At 37.8% G+C, this 24,585-nt stretch overlaps 2 protein-coding genes across 3 annotated transcripts in view; one reads left to right on the forward strand and one right to left on the reverse strand.

Annotated features, from left to right (window-relative positions):
* Positions 1-24,585, reverse strand: part of LOC146372098 (uncharacterized) — an 84,145-nt gene that overhangs the window by 53,771 nt on the left and 5,789 nt on the right. The window lies entirely within an intron of this gene.
* Positions 11,902-16,772, forward strand: LOC146372103 (uncharacterized). Of its 2 annotated transcripts, XM_084952727.1 has the most exons (9): positions 11,902-12,042; positions 12,118-12,180; positions 12,469-13,938; positions 14,060-14,347; positions 14,487-14,573; positions 14,918-15,013; positions 15,092-15,120; positions 15,348-15,404; positions 16,546-16,772. In XM_084952727.1, the coding sequence occupies exons 3-9, from the start codon at positions 13,626-13,628 to the stop codon at positions 16,666-16,668; spliced, it is 993 nt and encodes a 330-aa protein (XP_084808853.1). In that variant the 5' UTR covers positions 11,902-12,042; positions 12,118-12,180; positions 12,469-13,625; the 3' UTR covers positions 16,669-16,772. The 2 variants fall into 2 exon arrangements, with proteins under 2 accessions (XP_084808853.1, XP_084808854.1); XM_084952728.1 differs by lacking the exons at positions 11,902-12,042; positions 12,118-12,180 and having other exon boundaries at positions 12,196-13,938.

Here is a 24,585-nt window from a genome sequence, read left to right on the forward strand (position 1 = left end):
TGTACAAATTGGCCACGATGGGTGAAACTGGGGAGCCCATGGCACACCCATGTTTCTGCCTGTAGAACTGACCCTTGTATGTGAAGTAGTACCTCCAATGCTTCCGTGACCGGGATGCAAGTGAAGAGAGATGTAACGTCGTACGAGACCATGGTTTCATCTGCCTCCATAATGACATCTCTCACCTTCTCAACAAAATCCAGGGTGTTCTGGATGTGGTGTTCAGAGCTGCCTACCAACGGGTGGTTCCTCCCAGCCCATTGTTCCCTCGGTGGGCTGGTTTCAGTCATTATGCAAATTTACTGTTTATAAGATTGGGGAAACCTGCAGTCAGCTGAGACTGAAGAAGTCACTTGGATGAGTGACGAAACGTTTCTCCCACAAAACGCTACGTTCAGATGAACAGAATCAGCTTTTGGAGATTTACTTTCCTGGATAATTGAGAATGCCTCAAGATATATTTTTCTATATATTTCATGTTTTGTCAACAACAGGAATGAGGTTTGTTCAATATTTGTTGTGTCGACAAGGCTCAGGTGCCCTCATAAAATGTCTTATTTGTATTTAGGAAAGCATTATAAAGGAACGCAAAACTAAATCAGATATAACTAGAAAAATTTGCATTTCCTGCGAAAATGCAGTGTGGATGCTTTAAAGCTGAAGCTGTATGCAAAAACTAGCTGAAAAAGCTGAAAAGTTGCAGAAATTGTAAAAACTTTGCAGAAGCAAAGGAACTTTGCGAAAATGGAATAACTTAGCAGAACTGCAATATCTTAGAGGAAACATAATACTTGGCAGAAATACAATAGCATAGCAGAACTTTGCAGAAATATTGTAACTTACCAGAAACTTGATAACTTCTCAAAAATACAAGAATTTAGGAGAAATAGTATAAGATAACAGAAAGAATATATTTAGCCAAAAATACTTAAGCATTACAGAAACACTATGATTTAGAAAAATAGTACAACAGAGCAGAAATACTGTGATTTACCAGAGACACTGTGATGAACTATGAATATTGTAATTTTAAATTAATACTATGTTTTAGCACAAATACTATAATTTGACAGAAATACTATCATTTGGCAGAAATACTATGTATCAGCACAAATACTCTGGTTGAGCACAAATATTATAACATAGCAGAAATATAATTATATAGCAGAAATGCTATATTTAGAGAGAAAAATATAATATAGTAGAAATACTATGATTTAGCAGAAATACTGTAATCAGCACATATACTGTAACATGACAGAAATTCCTCCACTTAGTAGTAATACTATAACATAACACAAATGTTATGATTTGGCACAAAAACTATGATTTGGCAAAACTACTATGATTTAGCAGAAATACTATGATTGAGCAGAAGTACCAAGATGTAGTAAAAGTACTTTGATTTAACAGAAATACAATTATGGAGGAGTAATACTTTAAAATGGGAGAAATATTGATACACACACACACACACACATACAGAGCCTAAAGGGAAGAGTATTTGTGCCATGGAGTGTTAACAAGAATGTGAGGTCCATATTAGAAAAGCTGGTAAAATGCTAAAAGTTTGCAGAATTGTAATAAATGATGAATATGAATTACTGGTCTGTGATAGTGTATTAATTTGTAGGGAAAAAAACCTGTTGACTAAGGTGGAATCGAACCCACGACGTCTGGGTTGCAGACCCGTGTCATTACCAACTGCGCCACTGGGAAAGAGAGCGGGCGCCTTGAAAAACAGGGTGATGAGCAGTCAGAATTAGATCGCGGTGAGAGGCAAAAAGCGCCGTTTTTTGGAGTTACAACACGTTGTGTAACTCAAAAACTAGGTGGACTAGAAGCATGATTCTTGTACTGGGTGAATCAGCGGACTTTGGTGTACTTTGACCGCGATTTTCATTGCTCTCTGTACATCCGTCGCTGAGATATGACGAAAGAAGAAACGGCAGACCTCAGATATGATTGGCTGGCTGAGAAGCCGTGCAGTCCCTGATATGTGCATTTGAATGTCTGAGTCCTCACAGAGGATTGGCTGCCTGGCAGAAATATATAGAAATAGTATGATTAAGCATAAATACTACATTTAGCAGAAATACTATATTAAGCACAAATCCTATAAAAAGCAGAAATACTATATTAAGCACAAATACTATAAAAAGCAGAAATACTATATTAAGCACAAATACTATAAAAAGGAGAAATACTATATTAAGCACAAATCCTATAAAAAGCAGAAATACTATATTAAGCACAAATACTATAAAAAGCAGAAATACTGTACTATGATTTGGGAGAAAAACTATAATTATTAGAAATACTATATTTGGTAGAAATACTATGTTTTGGCAGAAATACTATATTTACCTCAAATCCTATAAAATAGCAGAAATAGTATGATTTAGCAGAAATACTGTATTTAGCACAAGTACCAAAAAGTAGCAGAAATACTATGATTTAGCAGAAATACTATGATTGAGCAGAAGTACCAAGATGTAGTAAAAGTACTTTGATTTAACAGAAATACAATTATGGAGGAGTAATACTTTAAAATGGGAGAAATATTGATACACACACACATACACAGAGCCTAAAGGGAAGAGTATTTGTGCCATGGAGTGTTAACAAGAATGTGAGGTCCATATTAGAAAAGCTGGTAAAATGCTAAAAGTTTGCAGAATTGTAATAAATGATGAATATGAATTACTGGTCTGTGATAGTGTATTAATTTGTAGGGAAAAAAACATGTTGACTTAGGTGGAATCGAACCCACGACGTTTGGATTGCAGACCCGTGTCATTACCAACTGCGCCACTGGGAAAGAGAGCGGGCGCCTTGAAAAACAGGGTGATGAGCAGTCAGAATTAGATCGCGGTGAGAGGCAAAAAGCGCCGTTTTCTGGAGTTACAAAACGTTGTGTAACTCAAAAACTAGGTGGACTAGAAGCTTAATTCTTGTACTGGCTGAATCAGCGGACTTTGGTGTACTTTGACCGCGATTTTTATTGCTCTCTGTACATCTGTCGCTGAGATATGACGAGAGAAAAAACGGCAGACCTCAGATATGATTGGCTGGCTGGGAAGCCGTGCAGGATTTTTGCAGTCTATTTCTCATAGTGACGACTCCCCTCAAACAAATGACCATAATTTCCTAACCGTAGGGGCTAGAACGGTCATTCTTACACCGTTTTGTTCAGAAGAGATTGGGGAATCTTCAAGTGTTGACAATTTATCATTAAAATATGAATTTTTAGAGATATATGACATGGATGACTTGTTGACTTAGAAGCCACGAATTCCCCAATATGCAAATTTGAATGCCTCAGCCCACATATATGATTGGCTGGCTGGGAAGCCGTGCAGGCCCTGATTTGTGGATTTGAATTCCTCAGCCCTCAGATATGATTGGCTGGCTTAGAAGCCATGAAGGCCCCAATATGCAAATTTGAATGCCTCAGCCCACATATATGATTGGCAGGCCCTGATTTGAAAATTTGAATGTCTCAGTCTTCACAGAGGATTGGCTGCCTGGGGACCTGGCAGAAATATATAGAAATAGTATGATTAAGCATAAATGCTACATTTAGTAGAAATACTATGTTTTAGCACAAATACTATAAAAAGCAGAAATACTATAATTTAGCAGAAATACTATATTAAGCACAAATCCTATAAAAAGCAGAAATACTGTACTATGATTTGGTAGAAAAATTATAATTAATCAGAAATACTATATTTGGCACAAATCCTATAAAAAGCAGAAATACTATATTAGGCACAAATCCTATAAAAAGCAGAAATAGTATGATTAAGCATAAATACTACATTTAGTAAAAATACTATGTTTTAGCACAAATAGTATAAAAAGCAGAAATACTATAATTGAGCAGAAATACTATATTAGGCACAAATCCTATGAAAAGCAGAAATAGTATGATTTAGCAGAAATACTGTATTTAGCACAAGTACCGAAAAGTAGCAGAAATACTATGATTTAGCAGAATAGTAATAACTTACAAAATTACAAATATGGACGCATATTGAAATGCAAATGCACAGAGGGACACACAAACACAGGCTCTAATCCAGTCAAGCAGTCTAACTATATTCAATTTAAATCCTACAATGACATGCTGCCAAATAAGGGTAGGGTTCTCTCTCTCCCACTAAACACACACACAAACACACACACACACACACACACACACACACACACACACACACACACACACACACAAGATTCAATTGAGTCAACCAGTCTAAATATATTGAATTTGAATCTTACAATGACATCATCCCATAAAAAGGCTCTCTCTCTCTCTCTCTCTCTCTCTCTCTGTCACACACACACACACACACACACACACACACACACACACACACACACACACACACACACAAGATCCAATTGAGTCAACCAGTCTAAATATATTGAATTTGAATGTTACAATGAGATCAACCCATAAAAAGTCTCTCTCTCTCTCTCTCTGTCACACACACACACACACACACACACACACACACACACACTCACTCACTCACTCACTCACACACAGAGGGTGAGAGAAGTAAGTTTGTAGTTCAGTCAAGCAGGCTGGGAGCTGCTGAATTTGAATCCACCAATCAGAGAGCCTGTGCACTTTTTCCCGCCAAAACAGGTGCACGCAGCACAGAGAGACACAGGATTTTTGCAGTCTATTTCTCATAATGATGACTCCCCTCAAACAAATGACCATAATTTCCTAACTGTAGGGGCTAGAACGGTCATTCTTCCACCGTTTTGTTCAGAAGAGATGGGGGAATCTTCCAGTGTTGACAATTTATCATTAAAATATGAATTATTAAAGATATTTGACTTCTAATGCACCATAACTGAGTAGAGGAAAGCAAAAACTGCCTTGACCTGCCCTCAAACAACGCTTTGTAACTCTAAATCTATTTGAAGTATCGATATCATTCTTTCACCGTAAGAGACAGCAGGCTTTGGTGAACAGTCATGGAAATTTTCAGGTCTCTGTGGAAAACCATCAAAAAGATATGACGAGAGAAAAAAGTGGTTCATTTCCAGAGTTTGAAATCTGAAGAAATCTGAGCGAAGGACGAATTTCCTACCCTCAAACAAGTCCAACTCATTTCAGAATGGTAATAGGTGAGAAAGAAATTCTTGAATTGTGAGCGTCAGGAGTGTCTGAAGATATACGGGGACAAGCCTCATGTTTTTACTTCGCTTCGTTAAGGAGATATGACGATTCGAATATGCCTCTCATTACAGAAATCAAGCGGTGATTTTGAACAAGCTCTCCATTGACTTTCTATGGAGAGTTTTGAGACTTTGTGTTGGTCTGAGGAGATTTGCCAAAATTCTATAAATCTCACAACAATGATGGTGACATTTTCTGAAAGCCAGCAAAAATACCTACGTTTTGATGTATAATTTGTGGAAGTTGAGTGAAAATTGAGCAAGTAGCAAACAGTTGTTCGGACATGAAGAGAAGACTGCGAAACCTAGAGTGGCACACTGGAAGCCAAGTGCATAGCAACCATAACAACGCATGTATTTTGTGAAAAATCACAAAGATGAAACTCAAAACTTAAAGAGGGATAAGATGAAAACGGTAACAGATATGAAAAAGCTGAATCATATATGAATAGCCCAATAATTTGTGAACATTTTAAAGTTTAAATGGAGTTTCTAGGTGAAAGTATGAGGAAGTAGTTAAGTTTCAAAAATGAGCAAGTTTTAGCAGAATTGCGGAAGTTTCCCATTCATTTCAATGGGACAAATTAAAGGAAAAAAGCTTAATATTTTAAAAAGTATAATAGCAGAAAATACCAAAAGTCATAGCAGGAATTAGCAGAAATAGCAGAATAGTTTAAAATTTGAATGGTGAAAATAGCACAAAAATTGTGGAAGTAGTTAACGGACGAAAAACGGAGCAACTTGAAGAATAATAATAAAGAACTAGAAAAATTTGCATTTCCTGCGAAAATGCAGTGTGGATGCTTTAAAGCTGAAGCTGTCTGCAAAAACTAGCTGAAAAGGCTGAAAAGTTGCAGAAATTGTAAAAACTTTGCAGAAGCAAAGGAACTTTGCTAAAATGGAATAACTCAGCAGAACTGCAATATCTTAGAGGAAACATAATACTTGGCAAAAATGCAATAGCATAGCAGAACTTAGCAGAAATATTGTAACTTACCAGAAACATGATAACTTCTCAAAAATACAAGAATTTAGGAGAAATAGTATAAGATAACAGAAAGAATATATTTAGCCAAAAATATTTAAACATTACAGAAACACTGTGATTTAGAAAAATAGTACAACAGAGCAGAAATACTGTGATTTACCAGAGACACTGTGATGAACTATTTTAAATTAATACTATGTTTTAGCACAAATACTCTGGTTTAGCACAAATAGTATAACATAGCAGAAATACAATTATATAGCAGAAATGCTATATTTAGAAAGAAAAATATAATATAGTAGAAATACTTTGATTTAGCTTAAATACTACAATATAGCATAATAACAATGATTTAGAACAAATACTATGATTGAGCAGAATAGCAATAACTGAAGTAGAAATATTGGAAAAGTAAAATGGCAAGATGAAAAAAAAACAGAACATGGTTAAGTTCCCTCAAAACTAATTGTTGTTCACCTGTGAAAAAAAAATAAAGAAATAAAAACAAATTAAAAAAACAGATACACATAAAATCAAATATGTATACACAAATGTCTGTGAAGGTTCTCAGTCATCCAGGTCATCGTAGTCAAAGGAGCTTGCAAAGAAAAGCGTCTGGACTTCTTTAAGTTACTTGAAGACGTTTCACCTCTCATCCGAGAAGCTTCTTCAGTTCTAAGGTCAAATGGTGGAGAGTCCCAGATATAAACCTAGTGGGAGTATCCCCCCACAGAGGGACAAAAGGACCCCCTGATGATCTTCTAATCGCCTGAGCCAAGGTGTGAAACTGGGTGTGGGTCCCAATCAGCCAGAGTTTCGGGTGTGTTCATTGTGAAACCTGGCCCCACCTTATCATGCGAATTCCTGAGGTCAGATGGCCCAGGATGTGAGTGGGCGTTAAGGCGTCTGGGAAGGGATCTCAAAACTGGATTATAGATGGCAGAGAGTTGGTGTCGTAAACCCCCGCCTCTGGAGAGACCAAACAATGTAGAGGTCTGGGCAAGACCTCTACATTGGAGAGACCAAACAGCCACTTCACAAGCGCATGGCACAACACAGAAGAGCCACCTCCACAGGACAAGACTCAGCAGTCCATCTGCATCTTAAGGATAAAGGATACTCTTTCGAGGATGCCAATGTTCACATTTTGGACAGAGAGGACAGATGGTTTGAAAGAGGAGTGAAAGAAGCCATCTATGTCCACTGTGAGCGACCATCTTTGAACAGAGGCGGGGCGGACTATATTAAGCACAAATCCTATAAAAAGCAGAAATACTATATTAAGCAATATAAATATCCTATAAAAATCCTATAAAAAGCAAAAATACTGTACTATGATTTGGTAGAAAAACTATAATTAATCAGAAATACTATATTTGGCACAAATCTTATAAAATAGCAGAAATAGTATGATTTAGCACAATAGTAATAACTTAAACAGAAAAATTGGAAAAGCAAAATGGACAGCTGAAAAAATGCTGAACATGCTCAAATATACTTGTTAAATGAAAAAAATCAGCAAAAAAATATATAACAGCCACACAATCACAAATATGTACACATAAGGAAACACACATGATCCAATTCAGTCAACCAGTCTAAATATATTGAATTTGAATCTTACAATGAGATCATCCCATAAAAAGTCTTTCTCTCTCTCTCTCTCTCTGTCACACACACACACACACACACACACACACACACACACACACACACACACACACAGGGAGAGAGAAGTAAGTTTCTAGGTCAAAGCCTGGGAGCTGCTGAATTTGAATCCACCAATCAGAGAGGCTGTGTACTTTTTCCCGCCAAAACAGGTGCATGCAGCACAGAGAGACACAGGATTTTTGCAGTCTATTTCTCATAATGACGACTCCCCTCAAACAAATGACCATAATTTCCTAACCGTAGGGGCTAGAACGGTCATTCTTACACCGTTTTGTTCAGAAGAGATGGGGGAATCTTCCAGTGTTGACAATTTATCATTAAAATATGAATTATTAAAGATATTTGACTTCTAATGCACCATAACTGAGTAGAGGCGAAGCAAAAACTGCCTTGACCTGCCCTCAAACAACGCTTTGTAACTCTAAATCTATTTGGAGTATCGATATCATTCTTTCACCGTAAGAGACAGCAGGCTTTGGTGAACAGTCATGGAAATTTTCAGGTCTCTGTGGAAATCCATCAAAAAGTGGTTCATTTCCAGAGTTTGAAATCTGAAGAAATCTGAGCGAAGGACGAATTTCCTACCCTCAAACAAGTCTAACTCATTTCAGAACGGTAATAGGTGAGAAAATAACTCTTGAATTGTGAGTGTCAGGAGTGTCTGAAGATATACTGGGACAAGCCTTATGTCTTAACTTCACTTCGTTAAGGAGATATGACGATTCGAATATGCCTCTCATTACAGAAATCAAGCGGTGATTTTGAACAAGCTCTCCATTGACTTTCTATGGAGAGTTTTGCGACTTTGTGTTGGTCTGAGGAGATTTGCCAAAATTCTATAAATCCCACAACAATGATAGTGACATTTTCGGAAAGCCAGCAAAAATACCTACGTTTTGATGTATAATTTGTGGAAGTTGAGTGAAAATTGAGCAAGTAGCAAGAAGTTGTTCGGACATGAAGAGAAGACTGCAAAACCTTCAGTGGCACACTGGAAGCCAAGTGCATAGCAACCATAACAACGCATGTATTTTGTGAAAAATCGCAATTTTGCAACTGAAAACTTTAAGAGGCATAAAAGTAAAACGGTAAAAGATTTGAAAAAGCTGATTTATACCTGAATAGCCCAATAATTTGAGAACATTTTAAAGTTTGAATGGTTGTTCTACGTGAAAATATGAGGAAGTAGTTAAGTTTCAAAAACAAGCAAATTTTAGCAGAATTGCAGAAGTTTCCCATTCATTTCAATGGGACAAATTAAGCTTAATATTTTAAAAAGTATAATAGTGAAAAATACCAAAAGACATAGCACACATTAGCAGAAATAGCAGAATAGTTTAAAATTTGAACGGTGAAAATCGGCTGAAAATTGTGGAAGTAGTTAAGTGCCAAAAAGAGTACGGAAGTCCCAAGAGGAACTCAATAGTGTGGATGCCTTAAAGCATCCACACAATAAAGAGAAACAGGAAAACAATAGTGTGGATGCCTTAAAGCATCCACACAATTACCTTGTACAACTCTTGGCACTTTCTGGTGTGTGTGAGTTAGTGTGTCTCTTTTATGATTTGTGGGTCCAGCTCCCAGTTTAAATTCAGGAGACAGAAAACAAGTTTCAAAGTTTCTTTTTTGCTAATGCATATAGCTAGGACTGAATCGGATGACCATGAATCCTCCCTCAGTTACCCTGGGACTACAATACGTTCTCTGTTGCTATGGGGCAACACTCGTAGGCTTCTGCCCCTATTTATTGTGGTGTGCCTCAAGGGTCCGTGCTCAGTCCTGCTCTTTTCTCTTTGTACATGTTGCTGTTGGGATTCATTTTTAAAAAATAAAACATCTCCTTTCACTGTTATGCTGATGATATCCAGATCTATTCACCTTTGACATCCGATGTGTCTGCTTCTTTGCAACCTCTGTTCAACTGCTTGCATGAAGTTAAAATTTGGTTATCACATAATTTTCTTACACTGAACGAGAATAAGACTGAAATCGTAGTCTTTGTTAGTCACACTCAGACCAGTTAGCTGATGCCCTTGGCCCTCTCGCTAGCCATCTCTCGCTCACTGTAAAAAACCTCGGAGTGTTCCTGGATGGCTCTTTTAAACTTGAGAAACAGGTCTCCACTGTGGTAAAAAACAGCTTTCGCCAGTTGCGTCAGATATCTAAAGCAAAGGCGTTCCTTCCTTTAACCTCCTAGGACCCGAACATATGAGGATATTCGTTTCAAATTTTGATAGAACAGTAGCAGTATAATGTCCTCGTAAGTGGATATCAGGCCCATGTAGAGCAAAATTGAGTATTTTAGTCTAAATAACCCAAAATGTGATGTCCACATATGTGGACGCCAGGTCCTAGGAGGTTAAAGGACCTTGAAAATCTTATCCACGCATTTATCACATCCAGATTGGACTACTATAACTCCCTCTACTCGGGCCTCCAACACTCTTCTCTTTACCGGCTTCAGTTAATTCAAAATGCAGCTGTGCATCTTTTAACAGGTACGAGAATCTATGAACACATAACTCCAATTTTAGCCAAATTACATTGGTTCCCTGTTAAATATCGTATAGATTTTAAAATTCTTTTGTTCACTTTTAAAATTCTGAATAATTTAGTGCCCAGTTATCTTTCTGAACTACTCCACTTATACAATCCCAACAGAGCACTTAGATCGTCCAATCACAGGCTCCTAGCACAACCTAGGTCTCGACTGAAGTTGAGAGGTGACCGGGCCTTTGCAACCGTGGCACCCAGACTCTGGAATAACCTCCATGATCATATTCGTACTGCCGAGTCTCTCCAGTCTTTTAAATCATGTCTTAAAACTTATCTTTTTACTTTGGCTTTTGATTCTAAGTAGTTGGCTGTTCTAGCTTGTTGTGTTGTTACCTGTTGTTTGTTGTCCTGTTTTATTGTTTTGTCTTTTACTGACTGTGAAGCACTATGGTCAACATTGTTGTTTTATATGTGCTATATAAATAAATTTTGATTTAGATTTTTGATATTCTTAATTCAGATGTATCTCAGGCAGCATTTTTAAAAAGCCGATCGTGTCTGCAGTATGAATACAGCAGGACAATCCTCTCAAACACAGTAGACAAGCAGTCGTGTGTATCAAACCAGTAAGTGCAAAATCTTCCAAATTTATGGCCCAAAATTCACATCTTTGTGAAAAGCTTCACCAAAAAACACATTTAATTTCAACAGAACCTATTCTAAACAAATCCTGTGGAGACTTTTCTCTGGAGTCTAGATACAGTCAGTTGATCAGTGTTTAACTATTTGTGTTTCCGATGTTTAACTGGTCATTTTTAGGGAACAGATGCATAAAGCTTTGCTGCTGTTGTAGCCAAACTCTCACAGTCAGTTCTTCTTTGCTAAAGACTAAAATATAAATAGAAGCTGCAATAATGGAAACATTTATCTCAGCTATCTTCACACATTCTGCTTCTTTTAAATGACGTTAATACACACATACACACATATAGAGCGGGAGAGACGGAGAGAGGTGGTGGTGGTGTTGGGGGTGTCAATGACATCTGTGTGTAGCACAAAATACCTCTAAACACATATTATTATGAAGAAAAAAGACACAATAATGTGCTGAATGAAAGCTGGATTCAGAAATGAGTACCTACAGATATATACATGTATAACAGTTATACCAGAATAAATCTCTCAAACACAGAAGCAATGACCCATTGATTAGTGCAGTAAATCCTTCCAGTTTTATCATTCAAATTTACATTCTTGTGAAAAACTGCTCCTTAAAGACATCTGAAAAGAATCAAAAATGCGGTGAGTTATTAGTGATAGTTACAGATCACAGACTTAGAGACCACTTCAGACCACTAAAATATCTTATCTGGCATATTTCCTATAGCTGCAGCTGTATAGCATCTTGTCAAACTGTGGTGAGTGACAACACTATTAAAGGAAAGAGGAACAGAATCGATGTTGTTGTAACCCACATAAAAAGAACTGCATCTATAACTAAACCGAAATCTTAAATTCCAACCGGAGCGTGTCCGTGAAGGTATCGCGACGCGTCATGACGTACGCCACGCCGCAAGTCTGCACGTGCCTGTTGTGACCAATCACGTTCGCGAGGCACCAATATATGCCTTCCGGGTTGTCGCCTCGAAAAGACGCGGGGGAGAGGCGTTAGCGGATGGAAGCAACAGGTACGTGGGGCGAGCGCTCTTCGCTGTTTACTATCTTGGCTTGTCTTTGAAGTAATTGTGGATTGCGTTCAACAGTACTTTGATACCGCCGCGGGTAGATGCGTGGGGGCTCGTATGTGACATCGCACGTAGTGAATGGTGAGTTGAGTCTGAATGTCTGTTTGTATTTGTAACCCGTATCAGTATGCCAGTGCTATTAGCTGATGGGTTAGCTAAGGCTGAGGCCTACTACATTACTACTACTCTCACTCTACGTGGCTGTAGTCTTGTTATTAGAAATTGTCATTTATTTTAATTTATTACAATGGTTGGATATGTATTTGTTGTATACTGGTATTTTCTCATGAACTTTATTGTGTACACTGGAACTAAAGCTAGCTTGGGAAATTTAGATGAATTTTGCTAATAGTGGTCCTGTGATTATAGTGCAGGCTAGTGGTGCCCTGGAGAGACCACAGCGATACCACTACTTTGGATGGCGAGCTAGGCCCAACGAGCCAGAACCCCAGCTACAACTTCCTGCGGTCTGGTAGGAGGCTGCTGCGGCCTACACTCTCCCCCCCTGGTTTTCAGTCCCCCAAATCTCACTTCCGAGATCTCAGTCTTGGAATCTCAGTTCTGATCATCACACTTTCAATTTCAACCTGTTACAGACTGTCATACGCGTTGGACTTATATCAATCATGAAATAGCAACTTTATGGACATTGTCTGCCGGGGGTTGGAGGAGGTTGCTGCACCACTGTGCAGCTGGGATTTTACAAGCTTGAATTATGTTTTAAATTTTCCTGTCTGCAGATTTGTTGTAAATATTGGTATTTGGTAATTGCACTTTATTTTCACTGTAAATAACAACCGTAATCACCATACCTGTGGTTGTACGTTTATTATACTTCACTCACCTCCCAGAGCCGAATCTGACATCTTCTGAATTAGCCAACCACTCATAACCAACTCAATTTATCTTAGCTTATGTACTTGCTACATTGTCATTTATCATAAATTACAACCTTCACACCTCGAACACCCTTTTCTTTTTTTTGTTTTTATAAATGCACCGTGGGAGCGGACACAGTGTAAACTTTCTCTTTATCATAATTTAACTTTACGAAAAATGCATTCAAGAATTTCAAAGATGTGAAAAGCTCATGAAAATAAGAGAGCACTTAAAATTACTATATAATTGTGGTAAGGAAATGACATCTCACTGATGGCAGGAAGTGCAAACAGTCTTAAAGTGTCATCAGCTCAGAGACTGTGACAGTTGAGATTGAGAACAAGAAAGAAAGAAGTGAGACAGAGAAGCACGATGGATGAATTCAGATGGATTCAAATGTTTTTATGTCTGATGCTGATGATTCAGATTCCAGGTAAGAATACAGGAAACATTTCTAAATATTATTAAAGTCAATAACAGTAAATTACACAGCTGAGCATGCACTGTGATGTTAGGGGAGCGTGGGACATGTTTATAAACTTGTGTCTAAATCTTCACTGATTGCAAAAAAGTGCTGTTTTCTAATTCATTTTTCATTTTTCTCTTCAATTTTCTCAACAGTATCTGTAACTATTACCTCCATTTTTATGAAAGTTGGAGATGACGTCACTCTGCCTTGTCTAAATGGGGTAAATAAAAAGAATAGCTGTGATGGTACTACGTGGGCCTTTACTTCAGGAAACACACAAACAGCAGAGCTGATCACACTTGGACAGATTGGTGAAAATCCCAAAACTAAATCAGACAGACTGAGTGTTACAGAAACCTGTTCTCTGGTTATAAAGAATCTCACAGTTGAGGAAGTTGGTCAATATTCCTGTGATCATCACAAATTACGAGAAATACAAACTCAACACACTCTGTTTCATCAGTCAAAGGTTGATCTATCTGCTATTACCTGTAAGTATTTACACCAAATATTTTCACCTTGATCTATTTTTAAAAAATAAAAATACATGAATAATATTTAAAGTGATTAAGATAACCTTTGTGCTTCATATTGTTACATTATGTTCACCAGTGACTGAACATAAGGACACTGATAAGGTGACGTTAAGCTGCTCTGTGGTGACGTATGGAGAGTGTCATCACACAGTAAAGTGGCTGCTTAAAGGTCGAGATGTGGATAGCAAGGATAGCAAACAAATACTGACTTCACAGACTGACTGCTCCGCCACTCTGTCTTTTCTGATTTATCACCATATTCACAACTCAAGATATAACACTGTGAAGTGTGAAGTAACTGACACCAAAACAGGGAAAGTGCAACTGTTTACCCTTAGCCATCAGCCCTCAGGCGAGGAAACAGGTGAGATCAACTGCTGTAGGTGATTAAAACACCTAAAACATTTGTTTGGCTCATTTCAAGTTTTTACACAAAATATTTTTGCATACTTACAACAAATGAAAAAGAAACTTTTTGATTGTGTCATTTCATTTTGATTCAGGTCACAAAAAAACTACACAGAAACCAACAAGAACAACTGAAAGCAGCACAACAACACAAACAACAATAATGAAAGATGCTTCACAAGGTGGTCACTCAAAATTGTACCCTTTGAAGATCAATACTACTGCATTTTACACAGCATTTTTAGTGGCACCTTAAATGGGGAAAAAGTGGAAAATGTCATAAAAGTTTTGGTTGACATAAAATATTAAACATGGCCCCAAGCTTCAGGTAAAGCGTTTTTCATTGCAAGCTTTACATTGAAAGACAGTATTATATACCAGACATGTAAAAAGCAAAGCTGTAAACAACAGATTCCAAATATTTTAACACATTTTAAAAGGTAAAAATTCCTTTTTCTTTACAGTAATGGAATTTAAAAGTGTTACTAAAGATTTTATTAATTTGAAGTTTTTATTCTTTTGACAGATTTTTCTGCATCCTTGAGATTCATTATTGTTTCTGTGGGTTTAGCAGCACTTTTAATAACTACTGTGACAGTCATCATATGGACAAGAACTACTGGTAAACGTAATCATGAGAAGCTTGAATGACTTTGAATTGTCAATTAAACTGAAATGGACTTTTTTCCTCTTATTTTAGGGAACAAAACACAGATGATTAAAACCACAGTAAGTACAAAATCAGTAATCAAAAATAAAAACTCAAAAATCAAAATGCTGTTTTTTCTGGGATGCTATTTACTAATCACTATATATGACAACGATGTACAATTGATGATAAATATTGGCATTAAATAAACAAATCAGCTCATCTCTCAGGGGTTTTAACAAAATTTAAACTGCCTTCACAGCTACAGTTTTTCTCCTGATGTAACTGGACTATGTCTGTTTTTTAGGGACTGAGTTTAAACCCTGCAGAGACTCAGTCTGCTCCTCATACCGTTCCAGATTTGGTGAGTTCACACACTACTTCATAATTTCACCGTGAGAAAGTTAAAAACAAGAACATACACTGAACAATAGTGGAACAGACCAGGAGTTGCAAAATGTGAGCTGAGATGTCGAAACAGAAAAACAACATTTAGAGACATCATTTATGATGTCATGATACTGATACTACTGAAAGAAATGCTGAATGACTGAATGAGATGTCTTAGGGGGTTACAGTTAAAGTGGAACTGACTATCATTGGCCATAACAAGCCTGGAACGAATAGTTTGTTTGCATTTGTAATTTTTTAACTATACTGTAATAATTGAATTAATTTGATAATTTTATTGAGTAACTTTGATTCCAAAAATTAATGGAGGTGCTTAGATTTTGCTTAACCTTCATAAACATTAGGAATTTAGTGCTATTTAGATGGCTGCTTAAGCCCATCATGAGTCCTTTTTTTCCCCAAGGCAGAACATTCGGGGTTTCAAAAAGAAACAAAAGAAATTGGAGAGAGGACAAAATTAACTGAGTATAGTCAGCTGTTAACAAATGTATGAAAAGAAAGGTGAGCAACACACAGCCAATGTGTAATTTATGGTACTGTGATTGTGTGTATTTACTGAGGTATTTGTCTACAAAGAGCTGAGTAAGAGCTGTTTTCAACCAACACAAATATGCTCCTGTGCAGTTCTCCTAAATCCCATGACGTGGATGAAATTGTGCGTCTGTGAATATGGATTTTTTGATAAATGGACCAGAACAGCGAAGGTAGAGAAGTTAGAGAAGTTAGAGAAGTTATCCATTTCTGATTATTATCAAAGATCATTAAGTACAGTTTATTAAGTAAAAGCAGAAACCGCAATGGATGCTTCAATTATTTTTAACATTCAGTTCCACCTCAGCTCTTAGTATGTTACAGTTTTAAGTTATGCTTGATGGTCTTATTGATTTGCTTGTCAGCAAGGTTATTTAAAAAGAAAAAATAAATCATCAACCTTGGTGAACAGATTGATCATGGGCAAAGTTGATTCAGATCGCTTCATTTAAAATGCAAAATAAGGCACTGGGATATGCTCTTCAAGTACCCTTTTGTATGATGCTGCATTTATTTTTTATGTTCACATTCATATTATGTTCATGCTATATTTTGTTGCCCAGGTCCAGAGTCATGATGAAGTTGATGTAGTGACGTGCAGCACTGTGAAGGCTCCTTCCTCTTCTGGTACAGCTGATCCCAGCAGCCTGCTCTACTGTACATTTTCCAGTCACTTAGCTCACTGAAAAGTGGGGATTTTTCAAAAAAAAAAATGTCTTTGTTGTAGATGAGACATTGAGTCTCAATGTGACCACTAGTATAAATAAAGGTTAAGTTTTAAAAAAATGTATATATCATTAACTAGTCTGTGTATATGCACCTCTTCCCCAGTGTTGAAAATTTTAAACTCACAACCTGTTTGCACATTTCCTGGTTGCTTGATCAAAATTTCTGTTATAATCATCAATAAATACACCAAAAAATAGTTGAAATATATCTTTTACACTGGTTTTATGCTGCCATATTCTCAAAGTAGTTTATTGTTTAATGTCCTGTCTAATCAACTTCAATAACCATTTGTATTCATTAATGAATAACTGTCCGATATTAAAAGCAATAGAAACTGTTGCGCTGTTGTTGCATTTGTCGCTAACCATCGCAAACCCTCACGTTAACTTTTACAGAGTAGAAAAAAGTTAGCACCCATCCTCCAGCTTCACTGTGTTTATGTTATGCTAACAGAGCTGTGTCGCTAGCAATCACGTAGCACATCACTATATACCAGCTAGCCAAACTTCAGTAACCCTACAAATGTCACTGCTGTTTCATTTCCTGTTTTCATTTATTTCAGAAGTCATAGCAGCACTGTACGTTTTAATTTGTTTCAGAAATCCCTCAGTAAGAACATTGTGTATTATATTTAGATGGAAAGTAGCGACCTAACTCCCTGCTATCTTTTAACTCCGTTATATTTTTAAAATTCTGTAAGTTCTCGTCATCATCGTGCACTTTTCCTGATTCACACAAAATACAGCACCTTCCCACAGGGTCTTGCACGAGTATTAAACATGTTAATTTGTGCTTTGGACTGTCACCAGATTTCTTCCAGAAGTTTCTTGCCAGTCAGCAACTATCTTGGCAACACCACTTGAGTTTGTGTGTTGCATGCTAACATGCTGACATTATCATATGTGTAATAATACTAAAGCTTCATCTTATGCACACACAAAAAACAAATATGGCTCCTTGTGCAGGGTTTCGTGATATGTTTATTTATGCTTCACAATGGAAAAAAAAGCAAATTTCTTGCTTCTCAGCCACTGCGGCCACATCCTCACCGTTTATTTAGGCAATTATATAAACATACTGTGAGCGAGTCATAAGTTTAAATACAATAGTTGAAGGAACAAAAAAATGAATGTTTAAAAATACCAGTCAAATCTGATTAAAGTAAAAATCAAGTATTTATTATTAGTGTATTATTATTTTTGTTAATAAAAAGTATGAGCTGTACAAGGTTGTTTTTTTTCCTCTGATACTTCATGCAAACCACATTTCTCCAGGCCTGACCTAATCAGCTTACTCAGTATCACTAGATCCAATGCTGCTCCTGCAGCAGAGCACACAAAAGTAGGAGAGGCCAGAGATGTCGTGGCTTAGTTGGGAGACCGTTTGCTTCAAGGCCACTAGAGGGTGCTGCCATGATGACAGTCAATAAAATTCTAAAATTTAATTTGTAAACAATGAATAATAGTTAAAAAAGTCCAGTGTCCCGTTTAGGTACAAAGTAAAAACACACAGTCCAAGGCCAGAGCCAGCTATGCCACAAAGCCAGTTGCACTCCACACGTTGTTCACTTCAACAGGGGTAGCAATTGTCCTCTGAGACCCACCACCCTGTAAGTAGAAAGCCAGTGATCACTCCATCCTCTGCAACTCAGCTGCCTTTAGGCTGCATATAATAGGCCCTAGCCTGCAAAATAAGACAATTCACTATATAATTCACAGCCCATCCATCCCAAACATATCAGGTCATTAGATGATCAAAAGTGCTTACAAATATGTGTAAAGTGAAAATGTACGAGCTGTGATAACTGTTTCTGATAAAAATGAAGAGTGGACTGATATATTTAATATTCCTTTATTGGGTGAGAAAATCAGACCATGTCATAACTGCTTTAAGTCATACAGAATAGATATCAGAGCCTTAAACAGGCTGACTTCTGCTAAATGGGTCAAACTGGGCAGAAAGTATACAAACACATAACATCCTTATAGAATATGATGTAACACTATAGATCAACTTACCTCAGAATATATAAAGCATATAAACAATTACAGCAATATGATGCAACAAACACAGCAGTGCTACTAATCCAAAATACTCAAAGCTTCATAGAACTGAAACAAACATTTATTTTTAGCTCCATTCTGCTGCTGATACATACTTTAGGTTTCTGGACATTAAACTTGTTTCTGCCTTTCATAGTGTGTAACTTGAAGGCCCTGAGTAGTTTCTCCCACACTGAAAACACTGGAATGATAATATTATTTGAACATTACCTAATAAGACTGATTCAGGACAGACAATAAGTTATGTTAAACTTTTCTAGCAGTCCTTCACAAACAGGGAACAGTCTGTCTATTCTCTCCATCTGTCAGTTGCTGCTGGCTCTTCCTCCTCCTCTTCCTCTCACACTCCTGAGTTTGTCCTAGTGGATCATCAGGGGTGCAAAGCCTCACAGATGATGTGCAGCAGTGGGTCCCTCAGTCTGTCCTCACTCTGGACACTTGCAGTTGTCACACATGGAAATCAAATGTGTGATAAGCTGCAGGATTCAAACACAAGTGTAACTTATAAACACATGTTCATACTTTTATTACACAATCAGAGAGAAAGAAACAGAGAGAGAGTGCAGGACAGACAGACAGGTGACAGTCTCAGGTGTATACACTGCTACAAAACAGCACAAGAGAAGGAGGATTTAGTGTTTGTGTTATTACGAGTGCTAAACAAGAAGAGTTCCCAGATGGTACAGTGGACACATGTGCGACTCCTGTGATTAAAGCATCTTTCTTTCAGCTTAACGAGTGAACCGTCAGCTCGTTCAAACACACGTTAAAGTCCGTTTGGCTCGACACCACCGAACAGAGGCAGCAATATAACATAGCTAACATTAACAGTGCAGTGAATCCTGCTTGTGCTGTGATATTCAGGACTGCAAACCGAGCAGCATCACTGACTTTCAGCTTGTTGTGTTTGTGGATATATGACTGACTTTAATTATCCATAAAATCATCACATTCTCTGTAAGATTAAGGTCAACTATTGAACGGCGTATATTTTAAAGTAAAGGCTTTAAAACCAAGTTAGTACAAACATCGCTAATGTCACATAACTTTGCTGACATGTGGCCAACAGTAATGTTTTAATGTTATAAAAACATTTGCACATAAATAAGTGACATAATATTCAGTACTTACTTTTAAGAGTTTACTCTTCGGCCGCCCCTCTTTAGCCGTCTGCCGTTTCTTTCGGCAAAATTATCCACACCCACCGCCGTGCTATGAAGTCTGGGATATGTTGGGCCATGAAGGCTACACAGACCCATCCTTAAAATTCAGGGAAATGAAGGACGCATTTGAGGGCCGCATTTCGAGCAGCCTTTGAATTGGGACAGCCTTTGTTGCGTCGCTGTGACGTAATCGGCCTTAGAATGTGGTCTTTAAGGCTGCAGACCCTGAATTGGGATTCAGCCAAAGACTCTCTGAAGGCTCCTGTGGCTGCACAGGCAGTCTTGCAATTACAAGGTTGGAGAGCTGTTGTTTCAAAATGTTCACACTGATTTCACATGCTCATTAACTCACAACCAGCTGACCATATATATTTCTGCTGCTGAGCTGCTGTTTGATGGAGATTTTCTGAATTTATTTTGCTACCATAAGAGCAGACTCCATGCTGAAAGCATGTGCACTGTCACTTGCAATGAGTGGCACTAATGACACTAAATTTAATTACGGGTCATGGACAGCCTTCATAAATGCTCATATTACTCACCCACACTGAATTCCAGCACAGGTTCATCTGGGTCCTGACTATTTCCTGCAAAGTAACACAAACGTCATCAGAACATTAAGTCAGAGAAACAACATTTGGAGCTTTTGTACATGATAAATTATACTGCAGTAGTAAAACAAAGTCAAGCAGCAGTACATTTATTAAAATCACCTTCAGCTGTAATATTTAAACTGATTTAGTGTCAATTTTGATTAAGTTTAGATGAAAATGAAACTACTACCCTTGTAATGTCTTTTTAAATTAGAGGTAAACAGCTCAGATATTCAAAATGCTTTTATTTTGAAACAGTATTATATTTATTTTATATGTAAATATTTGTATATTTTTTTACATAATATAATTATATTTACTGGATTTTCTCTCTATTGTATGTAGCCTGGCTAAATTAACCAGCCCAGAACACAGATTATCTTTGGGGTTCTTTTAATCTGAACGATAAAGTAAGCGCTCAGAAGAAAATAAAAAAGGTGAAAATAAAGAAATAAAATTGTTACAGACAGTCCAGTAACAGCTTTGTGCACTGGTAACCCACTGCTACTGCAGGTTATTTCCCCAACTTTATCAGCATCTGGAACTCAAGGACGTCATTTTGTGTCTGATATAAACCCATACAGAAATAAAACAAACTTAGCAGTGCAAAAATAACTGTAGTGGCTTCTCCTGCTAAGATACAGAGCCAAGATTAAACAGTTAACAAGGTATATTTTCCCTCTTACCCACAGAGATAGTATAATACAAGTATGAACTCAAATACATACAGTGCATTAATCCAGCAGAAAAGGGATATAGATCCCTCTGAGATGAACGGCGAAGTTGGTTGCAGCAACTCCTGGTGCCTTAACTGTTGCACACTTTGCATTTAAAACAGTTCATGCAGCGAAAAAAGGCATTGCACACCCACATAAAACCAATGCAAACTAGCATCCCAATGATCCCCTGCGCTCTCAGAGGTACCCCAAAAGAAACAGCGCCATCCAGTGGCATGTCCCATAATATCGACCTTCCACCTGGCTAGATGTAGTTTAGTATTATATTTATTGGTTATTTTTTATTGACTTGTCTTGTTTTTACAATGATTTGCTTTGACTGCAGCCTTTAAAGAAAAGACTGTATCTCAAAGAGTTGGCAGTTCGTCTTGTAACCGGAAGGTTGCCGGTTCGAGCCCCGGCTGGCCGATGGCGCGATATGGCAGCCTCGCTTCTGTCAGTCTGCCCCAGGGCAGCTGTGGCTACAACTGTAGCTTGCCTCCACCAGTGTGTGAATGTGAGAGTGAATGAATAGTGGCATTGTAAAGCGCTTTGAGGGCCCCAAAAAGCGCTATATAAATGCAATCCATTATTATTATTATGATTATTATTATTATTATATAACTTACATACAGTCAATGGCTGAGACTCCAGCAGCAATATTCAGTAACTATCCATCAGACTGGGTCCATGTTACCAGCCAAATGGGTAATAAATAAAGTAAGTTTTGAATTACGTATATTTGGGTGTTAAGGTGATGTTTTTGAATTTTTTTTTATATAATTAGGTTTAGAAAACTGAATACGTATGTATTTAAAAAACAATAAGTGTGTTAGAGTTATTACAGCAACTGGTTGTAGCTCACTGTACTGTTTTTGAGCACAACTTTGGTGCTTTTGCCTCATTTTTAAATCAGTGATCCCAGTAGCACAGTCTAAGCAGAGACCTCAGTGCTTGGCAAACAATCAATAGAATCAATATAATTATTAAAAAGAAACAAAATAAATGCCAACCTTAAAAAAAATGTAAACTTCAGGTAAAAAAACTAAACTTGGTTTTGTGTCTTTAGGCTATTGTTAACCGCAAGCATGAGGTTAGTGCATATGTATTATTATTGGAAAGATTACTGCAAAGGAAAAAAAAAACTTCTCTTCATCTAAGTAATGTATTACTTTTCCCTGGAACACTCTCTCACAGTCGTTCTCTAAAACCTAAAAGAGGAATTATGGATTTGATCAACTGGTCCCTGAATGCAATTGACACCCTTTTCTCAACGAGAAGTCTGGGCTCGGGTGAGCCTGAGTGTCCTGGAGGTACTTTCCCTGCCGGATACACAATGGACGGGTGGCAGAATTGGAGGGTCGTGTGCCTGGCGGGGCTGTCAATCGAAGACGCTGAAGATTAGGGATGGGTATCGTTTAGGTTTTACTACCAAACCGGTACTTTTGAAACGGTGCCGGTGCTTAAACGGTGCTCGAACCGGTGCTTAAAGAATGGAGAACACACACTTTGTCCAAAAACCTCTCATGTTTAGCTGTTTTTTTGTAAAAAGATAACAATGTTAGCCTTTTCTGCAGCTATATGGGATATATGGTATCACTCTTGGCTGGAAGCAGTGCTTAATCAATGGAAAAAACACAAACTTTGTCCAAAAACCTCTCATGTTTAGCTGTTTCCCACTTTTTCTTTGGTTATTTTAGCCTTTTTGGCCAGGGTGAAGGGAGTATCTGCCATCAAACAAGAAGACAGCCACATGTAACTACAATGGTGTTTGCTAGTTCACCTTACATGCATTCATTTAATAATGTGGTTAGTAGGGATGGGTATCGAAACCCGGTTCTCGTTGAGAACTGTTCCCACTGTTTCAATTCCTTGGAATTGTTTGCCATTTTTGCAAACGATTCCCTTATCGATTCCAGTCGCCCCGAATGACGTCACCACGTTGTGGAGCGTCGCTTACCTGGCAGGAAACACGGCTCAAATGCTCAAAAGTTTGGTTATACTTTACGAGAACGGATGACAACAAGGCAACTTGCAATACTTGCAAAGTAGATATTTCATTTAAAGGAGGAAACACTATGAATATGCAAAAGCATTTGCTCACAAAACACGCGATAACCTTAAATGAATGTTGTGTTTTTAATTCCGCTCCGGACTCGTGAATCTCAACCCAGCAGCAGCGGTAACGTTTGTACGTCCTCTCCCGTTAATGCGGCAGGTAAATAATCAACTAACAGTGCATATTATGTTAGCGCGATCTGCCTTATTACAAAACCTGCCATTACGGTGCATTTAGGTGACCATGATGAGAGAGACAGACAGAGTCTGGCTGGCTCAGATGCTGGCAGTTCTCGCTGCAGTCTACCGGTAGCGTCTCCTTTCATGCCAGGATAGACAAATGTCACCGAGCAGTGACTAAGTTTGTGGTAAAAGGCTTGCACCCATTTGCCACAGCAGATGCCCCCGATTTTCGGTAAGTGAATGTGTTTAATTGTAGGCAGGGACATTACTGGATATTCTTGTGTAATTGCTACAGAATAATTTATGTTATACTTTGTTATTGCTACAGAAGAATATTTATTTTATTATTTTACATTTACAATTTTTTTTCCTGGGGACCCTGTGACACCCCATTGAAGAGCTGTAGGCTGGATCTCTTAAGATCTCACTGTTGGGTTTGTAAGGCCATGTTACTCCTAAATTTCTATAAAACAAAGTTCTAAGCTAATCGACCTTAGTGTTCTCCTTTTTTAAAAAGAATCGATAAGCGAATCGATAAAGAATCGAATCGTTAAACAGAATCGAAAATGGAATCGGAATCGTGAAAATCTTATCAATACCCATCCCTAATGGTTAGCCTACTCAATGTAAATTACACACGAACAACACTAAGCGACTCACCCAGAGAAGAACGGCTGCTGCTGCCATCATCATCCTCATCATTTCTGCTACACTGGCAGGGCTAGGGGCCAGGACTCTACTCTTCGGGTTCTTGGTGGATGTTGCTAACTCCGGGTCCGATAACAGGCACCACACCCATAGTAGATGTGCTCAGTGTGAGGTCTCGCAGCAAGCTATCAAATACGGTGCATTTCTTGGCTTTAAAAAACCCCCCGCTATGCGTCGCCAGGTGTTTCATCAGATTTGAGGTGTTAACTCTTTTGCACAGTATCACCTTAAAGCACTTGTTGCAGGCTGCTGAGATTGCATCTTTTGCTGTGAAGTACAGCCAGACTTTTGACCGCTTTGCCTTGGGCATTTTTAATCTGTAGCTCTGCTCTAAAAGAACGTACGTACCTGGGCCCGCCTACTATCCTTGGAAAGGTAAAATGATTGGCT

This window comes from Perissodus microlepis, chromosome 15, assembly GCF_051167445.1.
Source record: "Perissodus microlepis isolate ML-2025 ecotype Zambia chromosome 15, ASM5116744v1, whole genome shotgun sequence".
NCBI classification, from domain to species: Eukaryota; Metazoa; Chordata; class Actinopteri; order Cichliformes; family Cichlidae; genus Perissodus; species Perissodus microlepis.

Excerpts from the sequence above, each read along its gene's own strand:
- LOC146372103 (XM_084952727.1), top strand. The coding sequence starts at position 13,626 with ATGAAAGTTGGAGATGACGTCACTCTGCCTTGTCTAAATGGGGTAAAT. Across the intron at positions 13,939-14,059 it reads TGATCTATCTGCTATTACCT|TGACTGAACATAAGGACACT; the intron begins GTAAGTATTTAC and ends TATGTTCACCAG. Across the intron at positions 14,574-14,917 it reads AATGAAAGATGCTTCACAAG|ATTTTTCTGCATCCTTGAGA; the intron begins GTGGTCACTCAA and ends TTCTTTTGACAG.